The 24,652-nt window shown below is 40.7% G+C and overlaps 1 protein-coding gene across 1 annotated transcript; it reads left to right on the top strand.

Moving 5' to 3' along the window:
- The first annotated feature begins 1,717 nt into the window (after window positions 1-1,717).
- Window positions 1,718-13,885, top strand: SLC34A2 (solute carrier family 34 member 2). Its single transcript, XM_053975882.1, has 12 exons — window positions 1,718-1,823; window positions 1,926-2,063; window positions 2,538-2,666; window positions 3,558-3,701; window positions 4,358-4,469; window positions 5,575-5,770; window positions 6,478-6,573; window positions 8,945-9,065; window positions 9,753-9,920; window positions 11,280-11,396; window positions 11,485-11,609; window positions 12,920-13,885. Exons 1-12 carry the CDS (start codon window positions 1,718-1,720, stop codon window positions 13,493-13,495), a joined length of 2,028 nt encoding a protein of 675 aa, XP_053831857.1. The 3' UTR covers window positions 13,496-13,885.
- Window positions 13,886-24,652: the final 10,767 nt, after the last annotated feature.

The following is a 24,652-nucleotide window of genomic DNA, read 5'->3' as shown; positions in this document are numbered from 1 at the left end:
GCATAGATGGAAATGCAAGAATTTGCTCCAAGCAAATGGGAATCCTTGCTGAAACAAGCAAGAATGACTTTCTTTCATCTGTTCGAAGATCTTTGTGTATCTTGGGAGCTGCTCTGGGTCTTACATCACAGATAAAGAATGTGAAATGTGTTGTTTTTGCTAATGGAATTGTAGAATAACTTTTCCTGGTAATGTGGAAGAGGAGGTACTCTTCCTTTGTGGAGTGCCAGAAAACAATACCCACCTGTGTTACAGTAAGACACAAGTGATTTTGTCTGTGACTTTTCCTTCCCAGCTACAGGAGGAGGATGTGTGGCTTACTGATGTGGGCAGGGACAAAACATTTTCACCATCAGCTACATAAAGGATTATGATTAAATGAATGACTAATTATACTCCCTTAGAGTGACTGCTAACTGCCGGTGAACCTTGTTTACAGGAGCATGAAACCAACTCCGACTTTTGGAGGCTGGGCGTAGGGGCTCTGTGTATGAGGAGCATTGGAGGCAAATTTGCTGATCAGTGTTTCAGCCATGTGGGTGCCAGATGTTCTGGTCATGGGGCAGCTCTGACTGCAGCACTGACTGACTCGTGTAGCAGAGAGGGTGGAAGAGACAGACCTGAAGGTGGGGCTTTCCTGGACAGGGTTCACTTCTCCCATCCTTTCTGCGGAGTTTTCGGGTGTGCTGGCTGATGTCACTAAGTCTGTAAAGGCAGAAGCATTGTGGTACATAGTCACTTCCCCCCCTCTTTCATGTCTCTCCCTCTGGCTTCCATTATTGGTGAAGTAAATAGGGAGGACTCTTCCAGGCTTGGCCTCCTCTTGTGCCTGAACTGGGTCTGTAATGTGTGCTTGCACCCATGCAGGCAGGATTTGGACATGTAATATCTTACTTTTTAAGTTATTATTTATTAATAATACAGTGCACGTCAAATGTGCCCAGAAAGGGGTCAGGAAGGAAGAGAGAGCGTCTATGAGATGGGTGAGCTGGTCCTTGCTGCTACCAGCTCAGCTTCATTTGCAGCATCAGCTGTGAGTTACAGGCAAATACAGACCTGCAAGTGGCCACTGCTCTTTAACTGTCCTCTCCTCCGGGCACTCAGCAAGCTCCAAACCCTGGGCTCTTCTTCCACCTTGTCCAGGATTCTCCTCTTCATGTTTCCATGGGAATGAAGCAATAAAGGCAACAAGGCATTGTGTTTAGCATTCATGACCCAAACTAAGCAGTTCTTTAGGGAAGAATTTTTTTACTAAAACATTTCTGTGTATTGAATTACCAGATAAAGGTCTGTGTATTGAATTACCAGGCAGTTGGTTAAATCCAGAAGGAGGAAGAAAGTAAAAAAGTCTCTGACTTCTTGTTGAAAGGAGTTAAAAGTAATTAAAGACAAGAAATGCCTACCTTTTGGAAAGCAGAGGAATCTTTGATTTCATGACAGTTAAAAGTGTATGAAAATACAGATGTGATATGGAAATAATTTTTTAATTGTGTGCACAAATAAACTGTGATTTAAAAAATAATTGAGAAATCAATTTTCCAAATAGAGAAATAACTCAAAGTTTAGTAAAAATTTGTGTTCAAGGGAAAATTGCTTATATTTAATATTCATCTCCTTTGCTCTTTATCCTTATCATATATCTCATATACAGTCTTGTAAGGTGAATATTTTGACTGCACTTACATTTCAATCAACACTACTTTGTTAGTTACAGATCATGGCTCCCTGGCCAGAGGTAGAAAAGCCTGAAACCAATAACTATATTGGGGACTCTTCCAAGCAAAACCAGAACATGGCTGGGAAAGAAGGAGAAAATCACAAAGGTAATGTGCTCACTCTGAGTTATAAAAAATATATAGGATTTGGGGATCCTTGGAGAAGATGGAAAGTAATTAAACAATTTTTTAAATGTTCTATTTCATCAGGCAATGTTGCTTCACTTGGAAATAAAGGGGAAATTCAACCTGCATTTTCCACAGTAGCTTTGATAGATGAGACAAGGCCAGAAGAAGAAGACCCGTGGGCTCTGCCAGAATTGCAGGACACTGGGGTCAAGTGGTCAGGTAGCCATTTCTCTGTAAATAAGTTACCTACATTGTTTTCCCATCACTTGTCTCATGTTCTTCAAGAGTTAATGGGTGCATTATATTCAGTCAGTAACAAAAATCCTGAAATCATGCTTCTTACCCTCCTTAAAACACAAGAAGATATATGTTAAACAGTCCAGCACTAATACAGTTTTATATCCAGGCAGCTGTTGGTCTTTTTTTACTCAGTAGGATGACTATAAAACCAAGGGTCAATGTCAGATTTCATAAGGCTCTTGACACATACCAAAAAGGTTTTTTTTGTGGTAAAAGTAGGCAAACAAAATACCTGCTGCTGCAGTTAAAATGTGATTAAGAACATTCTTTTGGGTTTAATCATACAGTGGAGCCATGTCACTGTCTTTGTCTCCACTGTCTCTGCTTGTGCACTAGAGGATTCCAGAGAAAAATTCAAATGATTCTTTTATACATAATGTATTTGTTTTGCAGAACTGGATAGAAAAGGAAAAATCATTCGTGTACTCTATGGGATAGGGAAGTTCATTATGCTACTTGGACTACTCTACATGTTTGTGTGTTCTCTGGATGTACTGAGTTCTGCGTTTCAACTGGTAGGAGGTAAAACATCTAAAATATCAAGAATAAATGAATAAGGCAGTAAATTTTGTCTGAGACACTTAATTACAACTACCACTCTTCAAGAACATTCTTCATATGTGATGAGACATAGATTCAGAAGGAAGTAGCTCTGATTAAACACTGACCTTCATTTGTTTGAAAGGGTCTTTCTGTCTCAAATTCGAAAGAGCTGTTGATGTAGGGGTTATTAGCCCCAATTTCCCACTTAGTGTTCACTTTAGTGACAGTTAAAAAAAATGCATCTGTGCATTAATCTGTCCCATGTAAAAGACATTTCAACAAGGTGAAATATGAGAATTGTGCTCTTGACCAAAGCGTCTAACACCAAAATGTCCCCCAAATCCCTCAGATATGAAAACTATTGACATGTATTTTTTACATTTACCTTGAAGCATTGAGTTCAGGTGATGGACTCAGGAGTGAGAGAGAAATATGTGCACTTCTGTGGAAGTATTTTGCAAACAGAGAAAGGTACAGGATTAATAGTACTTTAATAGTATTTTTAAAAGCATTTCCCTTAATTCAGTATCCAAAAATACAAGAAATAACATTTAAATCAAGGCATGTGTGGTTTTTTGTCCTACAGTCTTTCTGCTGATGGCTGTGGCATTATATGCTTCTCTGCAGAGTCCAGCAGGGCTTATAGTCACTGAAATAAGAGAATATAAAGTATTCTTTAAAACCTGAGAAGCTGAGAGTCCAGGATATGAATCTGGATCCCTGGGCTACATTGTACTTTTTGGGGATAGCAAATACGGTTATATATGTATCAATTAAATGGCTGAATGATCTTGAATTAAGCACTCTGATAATTTCTATGGACTTTACCTTGTACTTCCCTCATTCTGAGAATATGGGGTTTTTTTATAGGTAAAGCAGCAGGGGACATATTTAAAGATGATTCAGTGCTCTCAAATCCTGTTGCGGGACTGGTGATTGGAGTTCTGGTGACTGTTATGGTCCAGAGTTCCAGCACTTCTTCATCCATTATAGTCAGCATGGTGTCCTCCACATGTAAGTCTGCTTACAGCATCTTCCAAGAGATCACTCATAAATCAAACATTCCCACTTGAGTTCAAATTGTGGAAGCTTTGGGTAAAAGAATAGAGACTAGGAAAATTTTCCACAGCCATTTCCCTGATATAAAATCGAATTTTATAACGGAATCATAACAGTATTAATATTAGTAGTAGCAATACTAGTAGTAGTACTAGTAATAACAATAAAACCACAACTGCAATGAAAATCATTAGAAGCCTTGGCTCTGAATGACTTAATTTTGGAATTATCTGCATAATTTTCTCATGTTAGGCAGTTACTGATCTTCATTGTTTCTGTAATTGCCTAACAGTTCTGTAACATCATTTCAAAATTCTGCAGTAAGTAGGCAAATGCCTGGGAAAGAAGAGACTTTATTTTAATCTGGCCCTCTAACATGTGATGAAAATGGATAACCATGGGCCATAGTGACTGTGGGGATCATGGGACTATGGGAGTGCCATATTCCCAGGGGTCTTGACTAAAGCCAGCCTGTTTGGATTGGAGCAGCTCATCACACTGACATCAAGGGAAGTCAGGGTTTTACTGATAGCGATAGAAATTTTCTTTGAAGCATAGAGCATGCTGATAATCTGATTTTTTCATTCAGTGATTCCTTTTCTGTTTTCTAGTGCTGACTGTTAGAGCAGCTATTCCTATTATCATGGGAGCAAACATTGGCACCTCAGTTACAAACACAATTGTGGCACTTATGCAAGCTGGGGACAGGAATGAATTTAGAAGGTATTGTACTTAAACTCTAGATCTGGAAAATTGTTTCTTTCATTTTTGTAGGTCTTCTTCTGTATTCTCTATCACTACTACAGCCATTCAACCTTTCTAGGTAGGAAATTCACAAGCATGGCCATGGCAAAGGTATAAAGCTGCCTACGTGTATGGCTTCATATGCTTGAAGAAAAATGTATCAGGTTCCTTTAAAAGTTTTTTGGGATTGTAAGAATTCACCAGTTTAAACGATCCTGCACAGGGATAAATTTTCAAGTGCTCCCACTATACCACCCACCTTTTATTATGTGCTAGTTATGGGAGGGCTGTACAAGAAGTTAGTATTACATAAGTTTGGTCTGGTTTCCTTAAAAGAGATTTCAGTGTTGAAGGCTTCTTAAGTCTGCACAAAGCCAGAGCTGGTAACTGTAGAGAAATTAAGTGTTCTGGCTGTCAGAGACATTCAGAGACAACTTTTAGACTGACACGTGACATTGACACTGAGAGAGCTCATGGAGCACTTGGAGGCCTACTGGAGATGGGCAGTAAACTTGGGAGCGATAGGAGACTCTGGTACCTTTGCGTCATTTATGGCGCACTGGGCATATTGAAATACTCTTGGCCAAAGCCTCTGAGGGAAGAGCTGTGGCTCCTCAGGCTTTGGAGGAGAAGATGGAAGGGAGCTATACACCAACAGTTTGCAGAAATATGTGGGAGACCTGCAGAGCCCTCTTGCCCCAGGAGTCAGGGAGAACAGGTCCCTCAGGCAATGACTGGTTGAGGATTAAAAATGTACTAAAAACAGGTGAGAGGCAAAACAAATACAGGCTGTACAGCCACTTCTTTCTTCAAAAAAGTACTCTTGGCAGCCTCACGTTAAGTATCACTTTTGTCTTTTCTAGTTTTTCTTGTTTTACTCACCTGTCTGGCTCTTTAATTGGTCAACAGTGTGGAGCCGACCTAGCACTCCATAACAAAGTAGCTATTGCACTTGACCTCAGAAATTAAATGATTCCCACCTTGAAATGCCCTTCATCTCTACTTTTATGATTTCATATCTAATTGATGTTATACACATTTTGTTTAATTAAAAGCAGCTCTGTTTTTTAATTTCTTCTTGCAGGGCCTTTGCTGGGGCAACAATCCATGATTTCTTTAACTGGCTAGCTGTGTTTGCGCTGTTACCCATTGAAGTCATTACTGGCTATCTCTACCATCTCACCAATGTTATAGTTGAGTCCTTTCATCTTGAAAGTGGTGAGGATGCTCCAGAGCTACTAAAAGTTATCACAGACCCCTTTACAAAGCTCATCATTGAGGTAAGCTCTTTCTCACTTCAAGGAGGCTGCTTACCTGGTTCAGTCACAACTAATCAAAATGCTCTGAGTATGAGAAGGTTTCCCACTCCTATCTCTGTGTCCTCGGGGTAAAGTTCATTAGCAGATGAATTCTTCTCTTTATTCACATTTCATAAAGCCCAGCTCTATGTTTCCAGTTTCTATTTCCCCCACATTTCACCGTATCAATGGCAGACCTAGCTAGGAGGACTGGGAAGGCAGGCGAGCACAAATACAGCCATGTGGGATGGATGGGAAGGCAGCCTGTTGCCTGGACATTGGCAGATAGCAGTAGCTGAGATAACCTGCCACAGCCAGAGGATCAGCATAGGTGATGACCCTGAAATGATGGGACATAGTCATGTGCATCTAGAAGCCAGGAGGATGCACACAGCTTCTGAAGTGACAGTAAATACAGTCAGGGAATTGTGTCAGGACAGCTGATTAAACAGAAAGGGTGAGATGAGGTAGTGGATGATGTGGGGAGAATGAGACAAAGCATTTGTTCATGTAGAGTTGTACCTTTTTTTCTGGGAGTAACCCCCCTCCTACCTGTTGGGCAGGAGTTCCAGCATTAAAGTCATGAAGATTTTATATGGTTGAGCTTCTGAAGGGGGTTATTTGAGTAGAGCTGTGATACAAGCTGGAAACAAAGCATTTTTAAAATCCTTTTTATTCTTCTTTTTAAGCTTGATAAATCAGTAATAAATGCAATTGCCACTAATGATGAATCAGCAAAAAACAAAAGCCTGGTAAAGATCTGGTGTGTCACTGAAAGCAATGTGGTGAGTATCATGTTAAATTAATTGTCAGGTACCTCAGGAAATATATTACTGATCTGTACCTGATGCTCCTTATCATAGGATTGTGAAATTAGATTTTTTTTAATGAGGGTGGGGTTTTTTATCAGCGAAAAAGAATGAAAAAAATTTAATGCAGTATTTGTTCCACTTAAAGCAAGCATGGTCACCAATGGTGACCTTGACCTGGCTGCTTTCAGTACTGTGCAGGCTCTTGCCTATCAGAACTGGTGGATTGGTGCCAAGCCTTTTACTCCTTTCAAACCCAAATGCCTTTAAACTCTGATAGTCCTACCAACTCCCTGAAAGTGGAAAAATTCTGCAACATAGGCCAGAGAAAAGATAATTTCAACCACCGTTTATCTACTGATCTAATCAGCTTTAGCTTTACGTGTGTCGGAGTGATCTGGTGGCAGCTGGCTATTTGCAGCTTTCTTGGAAAACTGCCCTTGGAGAAAGCCTCTGTAGGGCTGTATCCTGTTCCTCTTCACCCAAGCAGCCCTGTAGCTTGGAGGAATCTCTTGCCCAGACCAACACCAATGAGTATTTTGGTAAGCTATGGAGCTGAGTGGTTTGCATTGTTCAGCTAACTAGCAATTACAGCATTAAATATCCTTTGATTCTCTAATTAGAGTATTCTACCTGTTGGCATGTATAGAAAAGTAATTCCTGAAGTCCTGAGGCAGGAGATACTTAAGGACAGGCCGTGGAGGTTGAAATTAAGCGCTCAGCTCCTATTGAATGACAGTCTGGATGGCCAGTGAAACGCTACCTATGGAGATAGTGGCGGAGCAGAGCAGTGCTCACCTGAACCCCTGCTCGGGTTACGCCGCAGGCTCTGGGTGTGAGCCCGAGCCGGCTCAGAGCCGCAGCCTGGTGCCCCTCGCTGCCCCGGCAGGCACAGCCCGAGCCTCAGCTGGAGAGCTCCGAGCCCTACACTCGGAACAAGAAACTCCACGGAAAGTGCAGCCTGAGGGAAAGTGCAGCCTAGAAAAAAGTGTTTATTTCTAGACACACACTTTTTTCTGTGTTGCCTGTATTTTGGCTCTGTACCTACTGCTCAAGCTTACAGTCAAATTACAAAAACATGTGAAACCCTCAGAATTTTGACTTGGGCTTGGTGGGGAAAAAGGAAAATAATTCAAATTATCTGCATTTCTACTAGGTTGAACTAATTTCTAGCAAAAATTATTAAACAGACTCATGGCAAGGATAAATACATGCAGATCCCATATGCTTAAAGCAAAACAAACGTTTTGATCTAGTGAGGCTGCTTTGAAACTAAGATGTTTGAAAAAATTTCAGGAAGGTGAGAAACAAGACTGTTGTGTTGTAAAGGTTTACAGGATGGGGTGCCTGGAGGCCAGGCATTCCCTGGAGATGTGGGGGCACTAGATCTACTCCCAGTTTTGCCCACCTGCATCATCTGGAGAGAGGTACAAATGCAGGTGGTAGTAGGCAGTACCCAGCAAATACAAAAAATGATTTCTCTTTCCCCATTTCTGCAAAAGAAAATCACTCAAGTACTTTGGAAAGGTACCTCGTGTTCAGGGGCATGGTTCAGAGTCCATTTGGCTGTTAGCTGCTCTTGTGTGGAAGTACAGCTCAGTCAGCAAACTCTTCCTTAATCTGCTTAATGACTTACGGACCTGGTGTCAGAATGCAGTATGTCTGGCCTAGGAGGGCTTATAAGGAATGTTTTATTGTGGTATACACAGAAATTCAGTAATTCAGTAACGCTAATCATAGTGCTTGTAATGAGCTTTTAGACAGCATTTGAACTTTGAAAATTAAAGTAGTAGCAGCACTTCTATTTCTACTGGCATGGAAACTGAGGCACAGAAAATCAGCTCGAGCACTTTGTGCTCATCCAGCAAGAGAGGCTGCACTAGCATTGTAGCATTCTGACTCACAGTCCTGTAGTACTCATCAGACCATGAACTGCACTGAGATGTCAGGACAGAGGTCTTTCTTTCATCAAGGAAGCTGTGGCACTGGCTGGAAAAGGAATGCCAACTGTCCCACAACTGCAGCCAAGCATGAATCTCACTCCACAAAAACTGTCATCAGTAGTTAAGTTCCTTGGCTATTAGTGGATTGGTGTTGTGGTTATTACAATGTAGAAGATTTTGGGGATATTTTAATCTTTACATGTTGTTCTGATTGACTTGGGTAACAACATAATCATTTATTTTAAGAATACAAAATATGATCATGTCATTAATGTGGTGCCAGCTTACAATTCAGACTTTTTAGCTGATGAATCTTGGTTGTAGTAAAATTTGGAAATTCTACATGAGCTCTTAATAAAGGATTGTAGGTGACTGAACTATTTGCTTTGTCTGGCAATCTTTAGACACTGCAGAATGTCACAATTCCACCTTCCGAAAACTGCACATCTCCTGACTTTTGCTGGACTGAGGGAAATGTGACATGGACCCTCAAGAATATAACTGAAACAGACTATATCAGTAAATGTAAGTAGAAGAACTACTCCTCTGCTATATCTTTACAAAAGTCTATGGCTTTCTAATGGTGCTAACAGACCACTTCTGAGGTGTATCCAGAAGCCCCCGCCTGTATAGACATAAGGATGCCTGTGCTCTGCTATAGCTTGCACAGCTGGAGTTACAGCATCATCATGGTATCTGGCTGCAGGTGGATCTCTTTCCATGGTGCCTGATATCAGTAATTGAGGTCCTCAGTATCATGTCACCCTCGATGTTCAGATGGCTTGGAGCTACGGTTACTTTGCTGTAATGCTTGCTAGGATATCCCATCCCTATGTATGCCCTGCAGGACTTTCAACAGCCCTTCTCAGGCATGCAGCCACCTAAAAGCTGACCCACCATGCAGCTTGGAGCATCCCAAAATTTTCTCCTGCCTTTGTACTCCTCTCTCTTGCACATGGTCACATTCCTGCCTGCCCCATAGGGGTGCCTGCTGTGTATTTTATAACATGTCTGTAGAAACACCTCTCCTGCCTCCCTCAGACATGGCTTTTGTGGAGGAGGGAAGGTGGCATTTTCCCTCTTTGCATCAACCCCTCAAGTTGTGCTTGCTTTGGTCCAATTTTCTTAGGGGAGCAAATGAAAACTAGAGCTGGGCTTAGGATCACAGGCAAAAATTAGGGTAGGCTAATTCATTTTCCTTTTCTTTTTCAGGCCAACACATCTTTGTAAACTCAGACCTGCCTGATCTTGCCATCGGGCTCATCCTTCTCGCTTTGTCCCTGCTTGTTCTCTGCTCCTGTTTGATCATGATCGTTAAGCTATTAAACTCTGTGCTTAAAGGACAAGTGGCAAGTGTTATCAAGAACACAATCAACACTGGTAATTATCTTCTTTTCCTGAGGATTGTTTTTAGGAGTGACAAGGACACTGAGAATGTTTATTGATGTCTCCTGTTCTGGAAGACATTATAGAATATTTTAAAGAAAATATTATTGAATGAAAATCATGCACACTGCATGATTTTTTCTCTCAAGCATTTTTGTTCTTTCATTTAAAAATCTATTAGTGAACAGCTTGATTGAGAAAGGCAGCAGATTAACAGCATTGGAGACCAAAGTCCAGGCTCTGTTTCTAGATGTATAATCATTAGCTGTTAGAAATGTAGAGTTCTCATCCTCAAAAGATAGCACCAAAGTGCTGAGATTGTGATTGCCTGCTCTGGCACAGGGCCTGCATATTCTTTCTAAAGTAAGTTGAAAAAAGTTTGTAGTAATTAATGATCTTATCCTGTTCTGCTGCCTAACCTGCTCTTCAGCAGGATAAGGCAGCCTTGCATAGTGGAGTTTTTCTATCTTTCCCTGTGTTGTCCAGCTGTTTTTTATAGCCTGGATCCATTGAGTGCAAATGTTATGGGTTTTTTTCACCTGCTTTTCCTTTTTAATGGAGAGATTAGAAGCTGTAGCAGAGAAAAGCAGTCCTGGCACAGATCTCAGGCTATGGTTGAAGTGAGGGTACACAGAAATGCAGAAGGCAACAAAGTGGTCCCCAGGCTGTCTTCTCCTGGGCAAAGAACACTGCCCAAATTAAAAACAAGGGGTAGAAAGTAAACAGCTGACAGCTACTGCTTATTTAATTTGGGATCTGCTTTGTGTTCCTCTGTGTCTTCCCAGCTGATTAAGTCCTCACTTCTCATCTCTCTCCATAAATCTGCAGACAACAGGGGACATTTGTGCCTAGTTTCTCTAATCAGTGTAATTAACTGTTCTCTGCAAGAGTTAACAAGTGCATTTTTAGGAGATAATCTGCTTGGAATAGTTAGAGCAAACAACTTGGTTCTCTCAGGATAGTCTTCAGAGCTTTCTGAAGACCTGATCTTTGCAGTGTGTACCTGGTTGCTGAAACCAAGGCTCTCAAAACATCCGGAAGGTTTTGTGTTGACCTGCACATAAACATTTCTGGCACCTAATTGTATCACAACACACATGCTACCCCGGGTCAGGACAAATGTCTGCCTAGTCTGGTATCCATCTCAAAGTGTATCCAGTGGTGCAAGGCTGTAGAAGGCACACAGCAAACAGGATAAATCAAAGTAGTAGAATTGACCCCAAAACGTCATTTGAGATCCAATATGCAAACTATATATATACATTTTAAGTGCTTAACAGTCTTCACTGCTGTGTTACTGTTACATAGATCACTCTGTTATGCTAACAGCACTATTCTTCCTTTATTTTTTAGATTTTCCATTTCCTTTTACTTGGCTTGCTGGATACCTGGCTATGCTCGCAGGGGCTGGTATGACCTTCGTTGTCCAAAGCAGTTCTGTTTTCACATCTGCTATTACACCCCTTGTTGGTAAGTTGTAAATACGGTACTCTTAATCCCCATGTTTTATCTTCTCCATCATTCTGAAACCAACTCAGTCATGTTTCTTTTCTCGTAGGCATTGGCGTTATAAGCATTGAGCGCTCTTACCCCCTCACCTTGGGAGCCAACATTGGTACAACCACAACAGCTATACTTGCAGCCTTAGCAAGTCCTGGGAGTACATTAAAATATTCATTACAGGTCAGTATAAAACAATGCTTTCTTGACTTCGTTTAGAAGTTGTAACTTTTCTGAAGAAAAACCTGACAAAAGTGGCTGTGATGCAGATGTACTGTTTATGTGGTGCCTGTTATTTTGTGTGCTATTAATAACAAAGCATTCACTTCAACTTCTAGAGCAGAAAGGTTGCATTAAAAATTCCCAGGATGTCAATATATAGCTAATCTTGCTTTTATAAATTGTCTTGGTCTGCATGAATTGATTCAGAACTGAGACAGGGGAGGCCACTTGACCCCTGAGCATGAGGTCTTTTTTGCTTGGAGTTCAGTGTCCATATACTGAGAACCCTCTGAGGGTTATTCATTTCTGTAAGCTCTCTTTTCAGGATCCTAAGTCAGTTCATGAATTGTACAGGGAAGTGAAGGTTGCACAATCCTTAAGCTGGCAAACTCTCTATCTACCTGATGTTGCAGTGAGCATCATAGCATCTATTTTTCTCCTTGTAAATGTACTTTGACTGGGTTTTATTGAATTCCTTTTTGCCTTAAACTATTTGAAAAGTAGGAAGCTTAGCTCTGACCTCCCATTTTCCACCCAGTAAAGAACCTAGCAGCAGATAACATTTGAATGAATGCTTTACAATTAAGAGTGAAAAGATAATGACGTTTCCTTTGTGAATAGGATGAATGTCTTTACTAGCTAAAATAAATCAAGAAAATTACAGAAGTCATTTAATTGTCCTCAGGCAACAGATGTAATCATGAGAAGATGCTATCTTGATAAAGCTCAGATTTCATGATAACATACTGGTTTTATAATGCCCTTTATAAATAAACACCTGTATTTTCATATTTACTTTAGTCTGATAACAGTTACAAAATTAAAATATGATAAGGTAAGCAGGGAATGTACTGTTTTGTTCAATACATGCTTATTCTGTCTAAGTGACTCCTGTGTGCTTTAGGAAGTCTGTGCCTTTTAATTCTAATTTTTGTTTAAAAAAAAATTAAGTATGTGAATCAAAGGATTGCAAAGACCCAAAGAAAAAGTCCCCTTCCAGGAATCTCCTCAGTGCCCTATAAACTTATAGCTATTTTTTTTTTTTTGTAAAATCCAAGTTTGTACCATTAAAAATTTCTCTGTAGCCTGTGTGCAATATCAAATTTATATTTCCCATGTTTTCATTGAAAATGTATGGATGCAGAACCCAATGGTTCCCACACCTTATTGACAACAGTACTGTTTCCTGAGAGCTGGAAGTAATAATGATGTGGGTAGGAGTATTTAATAGTGTTTTAGTTAATGAGCTTCCCAAATGTTTTTGCTTTCAGATTGCCTTGTGCCACTTTTTCTTCAATGTCTCTGGGATTATTCTGTTTTATCCGATACCTTACACACGCCTGCCAATCCGCATGAGCAAGACCTTGGGAAATATAACAGCCCAGTACAGATGGTTTGCTATATTTTATCTTCTCCTATGTTTCTTTCTGTTGCCTTTGTTTGTATTTGCTCTGTCACTGGCAGGCTGGGCAGTCCTTTTGGGTGTTTGCCTTCCCCTGTTTGTTCTTTTTATTGCTGTGGTTGTAATTAATGTTATGCAGAAAAGGCGACCACATTCATTGCCTGAGAAGCTCCAAAACTGGGATTTCCTACCTGTCTGGATGCACTCCCTAGAGCCCTGGGACAATATACTTATGTCTTCACTTGCTTTTTGTGGGAAACATTGCTGTGGCTTCTGCAAGTGTTGCAAAGTCAATGCTGAACAGGAGGGTGCCAAAGACAAACAGCTAAAAACTATGGAAGTTTATGAAAACACCATGGCAATGGCTGATGAAGAAAGAGGTGGAAGAAGGGCACCAGCTGTAGCTTGTGTTGACAAAACAGGCACAAACAACACAGCCTTATAGTATTGGATCCATGTATATTAGCAGAGGTACAGCACAGGACACCCAGGCTCATCAAAACCACCTTGGACCTTGCACTGAGGACAGAGTGAACATTTTGTTAGATTTCTGAAGCCAGTGATACATCACTCATCAAGGAAGGGAGTCAAACAAGCTTGACAGAGTCCCCAGAAAATCTATGCTCAGTTGCAAAGCTAATGGCAGTTATGTTCACAGAGGATCTACTGTGTGGTACCTTCCTCCAAATGTTATCAGTAGCAAACAAAAGAAATCCTGATGTAGTCCCATGAAGAGGAGGATGAAAGAAGTGGCAATTAATTCAATCTTAAAAAAAAACAAATAAACAATGCACTTGTTGAGGTCAGCCTTTCTGACCTACTGACTCAGCAGAAATTAATTCATAATACCTAAGAAGCCCTTGAAATTAAAAAAAAAAAAAAAAAGGGGGGGGAAGGGAAAAAAAGGAATCCTAATGTTTTCATTGGCCTGTCTGCAGTGGTCAAAATGGAAAACAGTAGCTTTCCTAGAACAGACTATTCTATGTGCGTGAAGGAAAATTAAATGCTGGGACATCCTTCAGAAGCTCTTGGAGTCCTACTCTGGCATAAGCCCATTTGGAGCCCTCTCTGTCTCCTCTAACAGTGGGGACAGGAGCTATAATATCTTGTAATCTCAGGCTAAAGACCATAAAAGTAATTGCTGCTCCCTCTGCCTGCTGAATGTTAAGAACTGTGTACGGAGACATCGGGTTGCTACCAAAGGTCTTGTCTGACTGAGGATGTGATTGTGTGGCCATTCCTCTCTCTGGATGGTCCTCTCAGTCCTGTTCACCATGTAATCCCACAGCTATGGAATGGTGCAGGAAGAAGGGCAAGTGGCCACGGTAGGAGAGGAGAGAGCTGTGCCAGCCTGTGCTGATGCCAGGAGATGTGTGTGCAACTGTGGCTCCATTTGCCTGAGTCACAAAAGGAGTTTCCAGAGTAGCAGTGGAGAATGGCTTTGGACCTACAACAGAGGGAGCCTGCAGAGCAGATTGTGGCTAGCACAGGGCATCTGGTAATGTTTACTGGAGAGAAAGGGGTTTTCACTACCCTTTTGTGCTCTGAACCACCCTACTTGGAAATAATGTGAATTTTACTGGCAATTGTATGTAGCAATCAAAATCCCAAATAAAATCCATAAGGAGTGTAGTCACTACAATGTCTAGCAAATCCATGGGTAGTGCAATACTTGATAGGAAGCTGCTTGTGCTCAAATGTTACCTTATTGATGTTTTAGTAAATGCTTGTGAGACTGCCCTGAATCATGGGCTGACAGAAGGCATAATTTCAGAGTCAGAAGAAGAACATTTCAAAGATGCACTGAGTACTTCTGCTGGTTTTCAACAGCTTAGATATTACTGAGTATGAGACAATATCCAAAGTCCAATCACTGATGTTCCAAAAAAAATTAGCTGGCTGAGTGTAAACCAAGTGTCATTTAAAGCCCATTTAAGTGGCTGAATTTTAAATTAAATGTGTAATGAAAATGCTGAGAAGACCCTTAGTGTAACAAAGCTACTCAGTGCTGCTAGAACACAATTACTTCTGAATAGTTGTTTTCTGCAGAACTTGGAATTCAGTAGGTTAAATTCAGCAATCAAGTAAATACATACATTTTAGAAGTGAAAATTGTTTTCATTTACTTTTTTAAACTAACATTAAAACTGGCAAACTATGTGTTTGCAAATTGCATTCAAACTGAAATTCTAACTGGTTCTGTAATTGTGAGCCAGTGACAAAATACTTAGAATCAGAGTGAAATTCCAAAAACATCTAATTTTGGTATAGTTCTACTCTTTTGGAGTGTAGTACCAAACAGCAGAATTATGTCAAATATTCTTTTAAAAGTTATTTTCCTTTGTTCAATACATGCTCCAATACATTTTCCTTATGCTTCATATGGTTGAAACATAATTTTGTCAGCATCTCATTTTTAAAGTGAATTTTTTTTATATTTTCAGTAATTCTTCTTCATTTTATTCTTACAATTCTGGATACTTTTTGAATCTGTTTCTTTAAATCCCAATGTGCATTTCCCACGCCCTGCTTCTTTGGGAAAATATGAGAAAAATATCCAGAATTGTTTTCAAGTTATCTTACGTTTCCATTGACCACCCATTGAAAGAGGAAACATTTTAGTCTACTATTACTCATTTCTTAAACAACACGCACCTTATTTTGCTTCTTGAAGGAAAGCCTTCAAGAACAGTGATAATAACTGTGGGAAAGCAATTCTTACAAATGAATCAGGGTAATAATTGTCAGGCATATCAGTACTTTATGGTTCCTCTTTGTAACATCTCCCCTGTGATCTCCTCTCCTTGCTCCAGGTCATACCATGCCGTTGTGTTAAACAGATTCCAACAAATATTTCTGTTTAATACAGCATGATATGTCCTGGTACACTCACCCCCACACTCTTACTAAAATATATTTACGCTTTATTTATAATTGCTTGAGTGTACAGAATTTTTCATAACTTATAGAGAAAAAGGCTCGTGATTGTGTTATATATTACATATTTGAAAACTATGCAATGTTTATCTATAAAAATGTAAAAAGGAACTACTGTATATTTTGTAATATAACTTTTCAATTGTTTGTAACTGTGTATACTGTGTATTATGGAGACTGTTGGCTCCATCAATAGGTTACTTAAGGATTGTTAGTAATGCAGAGACAGATTTCTTAAAGACAAAAAACAATGGTAGACTTTCATATTATGGCTTAATGCACAAGGATATTAAACACTATGTTTCTAAAAGATTTGAATTTTCTGTAATGAGAAATTTTGAAAACACAATGTTTCTAAAATACTTTTTTAAACTCTTAAACACTTTATCTTTTAACTTGTTTCAAGGACAGTTTATGTCCTTATATTTTGTCATGAATGTTCATCTTGTCTGTCATCATGCATTGAATTTAAAAATAAAGAGAAGTTTAAAAAAATTCTTTTCATAATATCTATTTATATATTTATCATGGAATTTTACAGAAAAATAAGTATTCAGACAAGTTCTAGCCTGAGCTGATGCAATGTGCAAGAAATGAGAAGGGTTTTTTAGCACTGAGCACTAAAGAACAGCACCTGTGTGTCCAATATTTTCATATGAATGAGAGATTTTCATATGGAGAAAAATAAAAAGAATTGCTCAGTGCAGCTGTGTGGGTCAAGACATTCTCTGGCAGAGTGCTACAGACTGTCCTTAGTGAAGGCAAGCATGTAGGAGCAAAGCCAATGCTATTGTGGCAACAGGATGCATGACGAGTCACCCCAAATTATCTGTGTCGCTGTACCAGGCTCAGATTCTTCCTGCATTCTCTGGCAAACAAGAGTGTCTCCACAAAGCTCCTTATACCCCGTGACCTGAGTGATGTCTGGATTCTAACTGCAAAAATATCCATCTTACTCTTTTTTTTTAATCACACATGACCTATGGAGCTTAAAATTAGCCAGACAGAGAGAAATAAAGAGTGCTCTTTAAATGTGTTAAAGAGTATTGAAAAGGTTATTAAACTTTCTAATTATGAGCTCAATAGTAGCTGAGGAATCAGCCCCAAAAGTACCTCTCATTCCCAATTACACCATGTTTTATTGAAATGAAGATAGCAGAAGTATTTCTTATGACACCAATATTTATGCACTAAAGTGTAAACTGGCTTCTGAAAGTGCAGTAAACACCCTAGGCCCATGGGTTTTAAACTTAGGTTTAAACTTTAGGTTTAAAACTTAGAGCTTCTTACACCCATGCAAAAATACTGTAATTTATCATCTTCCATGACTCACTGTCTGTTGGGAATCAAAGCACACCCAGGACACAGGCACATGTTGTGCCACCCACCTTTCTGTTTCCAAATGCCTGGGACAAAGTTCAGCAATACCTATCACTATTTAACCAATATCAGTTAAGTCATGGAGCTCTGCACTCATCAGAAGCTTTCAAAATGTGCAAACAATGCTTCAACTCATTCCCTGTTCTCTGTCCTCTTCCCCTCTGCTTGCAACTTATCCATGTTGTCCACAGCTCCTTTTGGTGCTCCTGTGCTTTTTTAGTCTCTGCTGAAGAGCCACATTTGCTTCCCCGAGTTTCAAACTCTGCATTGAACTGCACCAGATGTACCACGGTACAGTGTTCTGATTAGTCTGAAATGCTGCTTGAATGCTCCATCATCTCTTCCTTCATCTCACCACGTGGTGGTGGGCACCCAGCCAGGCCCTTTGGACAGCCACTCACTGAGCCATTGAAAAAGGTTGTTCTCTGATTTACAGCAAATTATTTGGGGGTGCAGGCTGGTGTGCTACCACTGGCAGCAGCTGAACCAACACACAACCAATGGCACAACATCTAATCAGGTCTTTTAAAAATAAATAGTGAGCAGTGTGAAGCAAAAATCCACTGTTTCAAGACCTGCATAAGCACGGATACCATACAAGTACCAGGGAATGCCAGGCCGTGCTTCTGTTGCATCATTTCAATGGGCTGTGCTTCCATGCAGGTGCTTTATCTGCATTCAGAATTTTTCACTATCTAATGGCCACTCCTGGTGTTGCCACATGCCAGAGGCATGACACTGGATGTGTAAATCCTCTCATGATATTCTTACATGATATTTTAGATATCACGATATTTTAGATCTTACTCCCTTTATGACAATTCTACTACAAAGAAAACACATGATCCATATGAGAGAACTGAGTATTCACTTTGCATGTTGGATAGTAATCACACTGATTGAATGGAGTTGTCCCTAAGCAGTTTCCCCTAACAACTGAGTGTTTCAAGAAGATATCAAGAGAAGCAGAGCAAAGGCTAGAATTAAACTGTCACAAGCATTGTATCTTACTCAGCACCTGATGAAATTCCCTAATTGCCATTTACACTTTTGGTGTATCAATCTTTTTACATGGCTCAACGTCTAAGGACACATTACCATGACATAAACAATCAGGGTAATTACAGGAGCAGATATTTTGCAACCAACACCACAGCTGATAGACTGGGGTTTTTTACACAATGCAAAATGCATAAATTATAGGACATGCCAACAATTTGTGGATCAAATGCTGCCCTTGGTGAGGCAATACATGGCCATAATTGACATTAGGAAAAATGGTGCTCATGTGAGTGAGGAGAAAATTAAGCCCTATTTTAACTGACTAATGCAATGGCCTCAGGCACTCGATCTCAAATGGTTGCCAGCTTGAAGGCTGGCTCTGGTGTTGCTGCATAGTACAAACAAATTATATTGACTCTTGTTTCTTGCTTCCTGCTGTTATACCACCTGAAAAGATATTCTTAACGATACTTATCAGTGCAATTTCCCTGTCTTCCTCAGAGACTGTGCTAGAACAGTTTCAAACACTCCCCAGCAGAGTGGGATGCATATGGCTGCTCCCACCTGCAAGGGACAGAGCATCCTTTGACTCGTGTTTGAGGACAGGTGTGACACAAGGAGTGTTTCTGAAGAAAATTACAGCATGATGGCTCAAATCACAGGCTGGTATGCTGGAAGTGGAAAGCAGTTGTACATCCTGGGGAAATCTACTTAGCCTGGTTGCTGCCTTTAGCCAGGTTGGGCATGTCCTCACTGCCCTCAGAGCTGACACCTCTGTCCATGGGCAGGGAAAACAAGAAATCCCAAGCAGCTCATGGTGTCTCAGGTGGGATCCCATCTCTGCCTTCAGTCCTTTGTGCCTGTGACAGCTCTTCTTCCTTTCCCTCAAACATAGCAACGCTGCTAAACCAAGGAATCCCCAGCTTGGGAAAAGGGGTGGCAGGGAATGATTTGTTTTGTCTCCTCCCTCCATCACATTGCAAGCTTGGGTTGCTGAGGACTGAAGAATCACAGACAGAGCAGGAGTGGGGCTGGAGGAACAGAGCTCCAAAACAGGCGAGGAATTCCAGGGGTGGGATGAGGTGGAATTGATACTAGGGCTGAGTGGCTGGCTGGACCTGATGGTTAAATGACTGCATGTACATGGCAGCAGGCAGAGAGCACTTTGCATTCATCAGCAGCAATTTCAACACTACCTTGTAACACAGGGAAAGGAATGAGTTTTACTCCCCTTGGAGTAAAACAAAATGGCAGGTGAGCCAAGCAAGGCATTCTAAGCCCAGATGCATGGAGCTGGCAGTCCTTCTCTAAGAACCACATGGTTATGGGTGTGATGGAGCAGCTCCAGTCCACCCTTCCCAGTCAGCCATGGATTCACAATCTCAACAAAGCCAGAAATAAGATGGGCTCAAAGAATTCACTGAGGTACTGTGAGAAAGCAGCTCAGTGTTCAGGGGCACCCCATCCCAGGGGGTTCTTCTTGGACACTGCCAGGGGAGGGATGGAGGAGACCTCCCTCCCTCTGCAGGACAGCAGCCAGGCCACTTCACCTCGGGTATGCACAGCCATGGAGTGTTGTGTGCAATAGCTTCAGGTGGGTACACTTAGGACAGATGTCTGCAGCTGGAAGAATGACCCATAAGGGAAAGTAACCAGACTATAACCAGTGGCTATAAAACTGAGATATTACAGCTAGGAAAGCAACACTGTTGAAACCAGTAACTGAAAAAGAGTTCAAGAGATTAATTTGTGGATCATTCAAGGTCGTCATTAGTCCCTTCAGGAGAATGACAGGTCTGGTTCTTGGTGAATTTGGAGATTCTGATTAAGTGGTCTTCTACTGTTGCAATGAACTGTCCTGTGATGGATACGAATATTGCCTGAGAGGACCACAAGGACTCTTTGTCTATTAGTAAAACTAACTTCTTACTAAGTCATATTCAGCTGCCCCTCTTGGATGTGACTCAGAGGGATAATACCTGAGAGGCAACTTGTAAAGCTTTTAAGGCATCTTGACCACATGTAACAGGTGATTTGAATAAATTACATTGAGCCACAGCTTAGTGTAAAGGTTTTGGTCTTTCTTACACCATGTGCAGCAGTACCTTGCCAGGGAAGGCTTGTCACATACTGGCAGGAATGTTTGAAGCTATATTTACTCAGCCTTTGTCACTTTTAATTAAAACCCAGTTTCAGGACACCTCATTGAGTAACTTTTGAGCAAGAGTAACTAACGAGATTTTTGGTCAATGAAAATGTTTCCACAGAGACACTATAGATGTCATCATGGAAGGTGTTTTGGGGCTCAAGCTGGTAGGAGCTAGAAGGACCACTCAGCCAGAGCATCCACAAAGACAAAACAAAACCCCTGGGTGCATTAGGGTGTTTGTAGGGCAGTGAAGACTCGAAAGATGCAGCAGGATACAGTAGCCAGGTCTGCTTTTCTGGGGTTGTCCCCATACTCACCCCATCAACGTGGTGGAGCTCTTGGGTCTTCAGGATACTCTGGCTCTTGGGATTTGGACACCAGGGCTCGGGGCTGGCTCAGACACAGGGCAGAATGTACACAGAGATCAGTGGGGTCTCCTCCCTCTATTTTTCAGTCATGGTTCTAAGCCAAAATGCCAAATACATGAGTTATACAAAATACTCTGTTCCTCACTAGATGGTGAACACTTATTGCTTTCACATCAAATTTAGCATTTAAAAGACTTAGCAACCTTTTAAAAACAACAAGGGAGACTGGATGGCAGAATTCCTGTAGCATACATACAGCATTTTCAACGAAGCAAACTCTGGTTAATGGAGAATATCACAGAGCTGAGAATGGATTTCACATGTGACCAGTATAAAGGGCCATTCCAGCACCATCTGTTGACACATCCTGGCAATTCTCCTAGTTGCAAATCCCAGAGGAATTTAAAATTTCATCACCTGGGCCAGGTGCCTTGCTCACCTCAGGAGGAGGCATTGACCTCAGCCTCTGTAGGACACAATTTTCAAAGCCTGCCTATGCCTGAATGTGCATGCTGTATGATGAGCAGTTCTTAGTCTTAGGCCTGTAAATGACTAGTAGGATAACTGGTGCTGGGTAAGATATCACAAGCAGTCAAAATTGTTGTTTATTTTTTAATAATCACATGTATTTCCATGCATGGAAATAAGAAAATTAAGTGGAAATGAAAAATAATGAAGTAGTCCCCAAAATGTTACTTTATATCTATTGGATTACAAACAAATGCCATTCAAGATGGGCTGGGAAACTTTTTATGCACTAAAAGTTTAAAGCAGCTTTTCAGCTCAGAAAGGATGAGAAAAATTGCTCTACAAAGATAAAGTATCTGAAATAGCTAAATCAAGGTTCCTGGGGCACAGCTGGGGAGGCTTAAAAGCAAAATAAAGGGATTGAAAACAGCTGAAAACTGACTGAAGAGAAACAACTCTTGCTAGGGGCAGTCAGATTTAGGCTTGCTGGCATGCATCAGAAACAGCTTTGTATTTGTGTGCCTGAAGTTTTGCTTATGGTGGGCAGGGTTGTTCCTGGAGACACATAGTCAAAAACTGTGGCTGTTTAATGAGCAGGTAAGTGTTCAGGTTTTTTTATAATTTGGCACCTGTTACTTGGTTGAATCCACAATATTATAATAGGAAGGAAAAAGGTTTCTATTCAGAGTACTTTCTTGAACCAGAGGAGATGTGGAGGAAGGACATTTTTTCTTGGACATGTCAGCAATGTTGTGAAGGATGTACTCACTGAGGATCTTTTTGTTGATTTTTATTGCAGTAGTGTTATTCTTTCCTTTCTCTTCCCCATTCATGAGTTAACTTGTGTGGAGGTTTTAAATGCAGTCAAAACTTGCTCTGTTGGCTGTGTGGTGGGTGTGATGGGAAAATACTAGTTGATTATTTATTAAGTCTGTAGGAGAGAAAAGTCTAGTCTTTCTGCAAAAATATCCCATTTCTATCAGAAACTGCCCTGCTGGTTTTGTACAATATTTCATCTGAAGTCAAAGGAACAATCTAATTCTTCACTTTTCATTTTTGGTGGCATACAAATCCTGAGGATACTGTTATGTGTGCTTCTAGCAAACAGAGGTCATGAAGGAAGGATGCTGAGTGAATGATTCTATGAATCAAATGGAGGTAAAATAAATTTGTATTGTGATGTAGATTATGCACTTCATGAATTCATGCTACCTGTGCCAATAAATGTATATTGGGGTGGACTAGCAGCCTTCAGTGGTTGAGATATATGGTGGGGCTGGTGGCAAAAAAACTATGGCAAAAATATGGAAAATTTACAGGGTACAAGCAGCAGGCCCCAGTCCAGCCATGTCCTGGACCAGTTATGAAAGTCTGAGATTGCTGCTCAACATCAGCAATCTAACATGGCTTGTGAACTCAAGCTGGCTTCAAGAACTGCTAGAGTCTGGGCTTCACCCATTACTCTTGGCTGAAAGGGGACTGTTATCTCCTCACTGAAGAGTAGAGATCAACTTTCTGATAGCATCTGGGATAGTCCATACAAGGATGAATCTCTCTTGGACTACTTTGTCTTTTTTTTCCAGGAGAATATTCTTGTCTCTTCTTTGCTGTTATAAATAAAGTCACTGTAATTATTGGAGAAATGCAATCAAGACCAAGAGAACTGCTCTTCTCTTTATGTATAGAGGAGTAATGGCTACTGTAAAAGGCTCCAGAATACTCTCAGGACTCCAGTGACTGTGGGGTTTGGGATTTTTGTGGGTCCTTTTCCCTTTTGTTTTTCCATTGCTTTCATTTATTTATTATTCACAGTCAAACAAAAATTGCTTTCTTTTACAGCTACCCTCAATTTAAAGTACAAAACTCTGGTTTTGTTTGTTGTGATGGTTTTGGCTGAGGTAATTTTCTTTATAGTAGCTAGTATGGGGTCATGTTTTGGATTTTTGCAGAAAACAGTGTTGACAATATGAAAATGTTTGCATTATTGCCAAGCAGTGCTTACATGGTGTAAAAGCCTTTTCTGCCCCTCACCCCATCCCACCAGTGAGGAACCTGGGAGTGCACAATGAGTTGAGAGGCGACACAGCTGGGACAGCTGACCCCAACTAACCCAAGGGAGTGTCCATCATACTGAGCACATAGAGCTGGGGAAAGAAGGAAAGGGAGACATTTGGAGTGATGCTGTTTGTCTTTCCGAGTTACTGTTATGTGCAATGGAGCTCTGTTGTCCTGGGGGTGTCTGAGCACCTCCCCGCCCGTGGGAGCATTGAAAGCATTCCTTGTTTTGCTTTGCCTGCATGCAGGGCTTTTGCTTTACCTGTTCAACTGTCTTTATCTCACTACATAAATATCCTCACTTTTATTCTTCCAATTTCCTCCTCCCATCCTGGAGGGGTGCATGTGAATGAGTAGCTTACTCACCTGCTGAGGTTAAACCATGCCATGTGTCAAGGAGATCAAGAGTGAGATGAATATCTAAGATAGTTTAGATCAATCATTCTTTAGTGGAGTAGCATTAATATTGTGTATCTTCAAAAATTGCATCTTGAACTTCTTGCTCCTAGGCATGTATTTGTTAACACTAGTGTAACCATTTAAATGTTTCAAAGGAAATACTTTAATTGGAGTAAGTGAAAGAATCAATTGCAGGTATCTTATATATTTGCAGAAGGGGTCTTTATTAAACCCAGATCATCACTCCTTCAAATAGTTGTGAAATTACACGAGGCAGGTACACAAAGCACAGGGTAGATATCTGAATTTCTGCTTTCATCTGCAAGTGGTGGTGGGGTAGGTGGGTGCCTGGGGAATTCAAATGTTATGGTTTTTATAGGCAGACTTATGGCCATAAAAATTTACTGCATCACAAAAGAATCTAAGTATTCCTGGAATAATGGCATGGGGGCACAAGGTAGACAGGCAGGGGTTTGCAAGATAGTTTAGTTCTTTCTTTCAAACAGAATTATCATGTGGGATAGCAAAGCTTTCTTGGAATGGTGCATAGGTATTTTTTTAATTGAAATGCTGAACAAGGTGGTTTCTATCTGTGTTATCAGCAACAGAGTGTAACCAACTGTCATGCATGATCCCTCTGCGAGGCTGATAGTATCCAAGTGCCAAGGACATCCTGTGCACTGGCACCGGATTTTTGAGATATGAAAATGAAGCTTTTTATATCCTTTTAACACTGTAAAGGCACAGAGGGTATGTTTGCAGAGCACACTAATGCGGTGTCACACAGGATAGAAGAATTTGCCCTAGGAGATACTGAAAAACAGGCTGGGCAGCAACGCTGCTG

The sequence above is a fragment of the Vidua macroura genome, chromosome 4, assembly GCF_024509145.1.
Source record: "Vidua macroura isolate BioBank_ID:100142 chromosome 4, ASM2450914v1, whole genome shotgun sequence".
Taxonomy (NCBI): Eukaryota; Metazoa; Chordata; class Aves; order Passeriformes; family Viduidae; genus Vidua; species Vidua macroura.
Note: the sequence above shows the minus strand (reverse complement) of the source record. Positions and strands in the feature narration are given on the sequence as shown.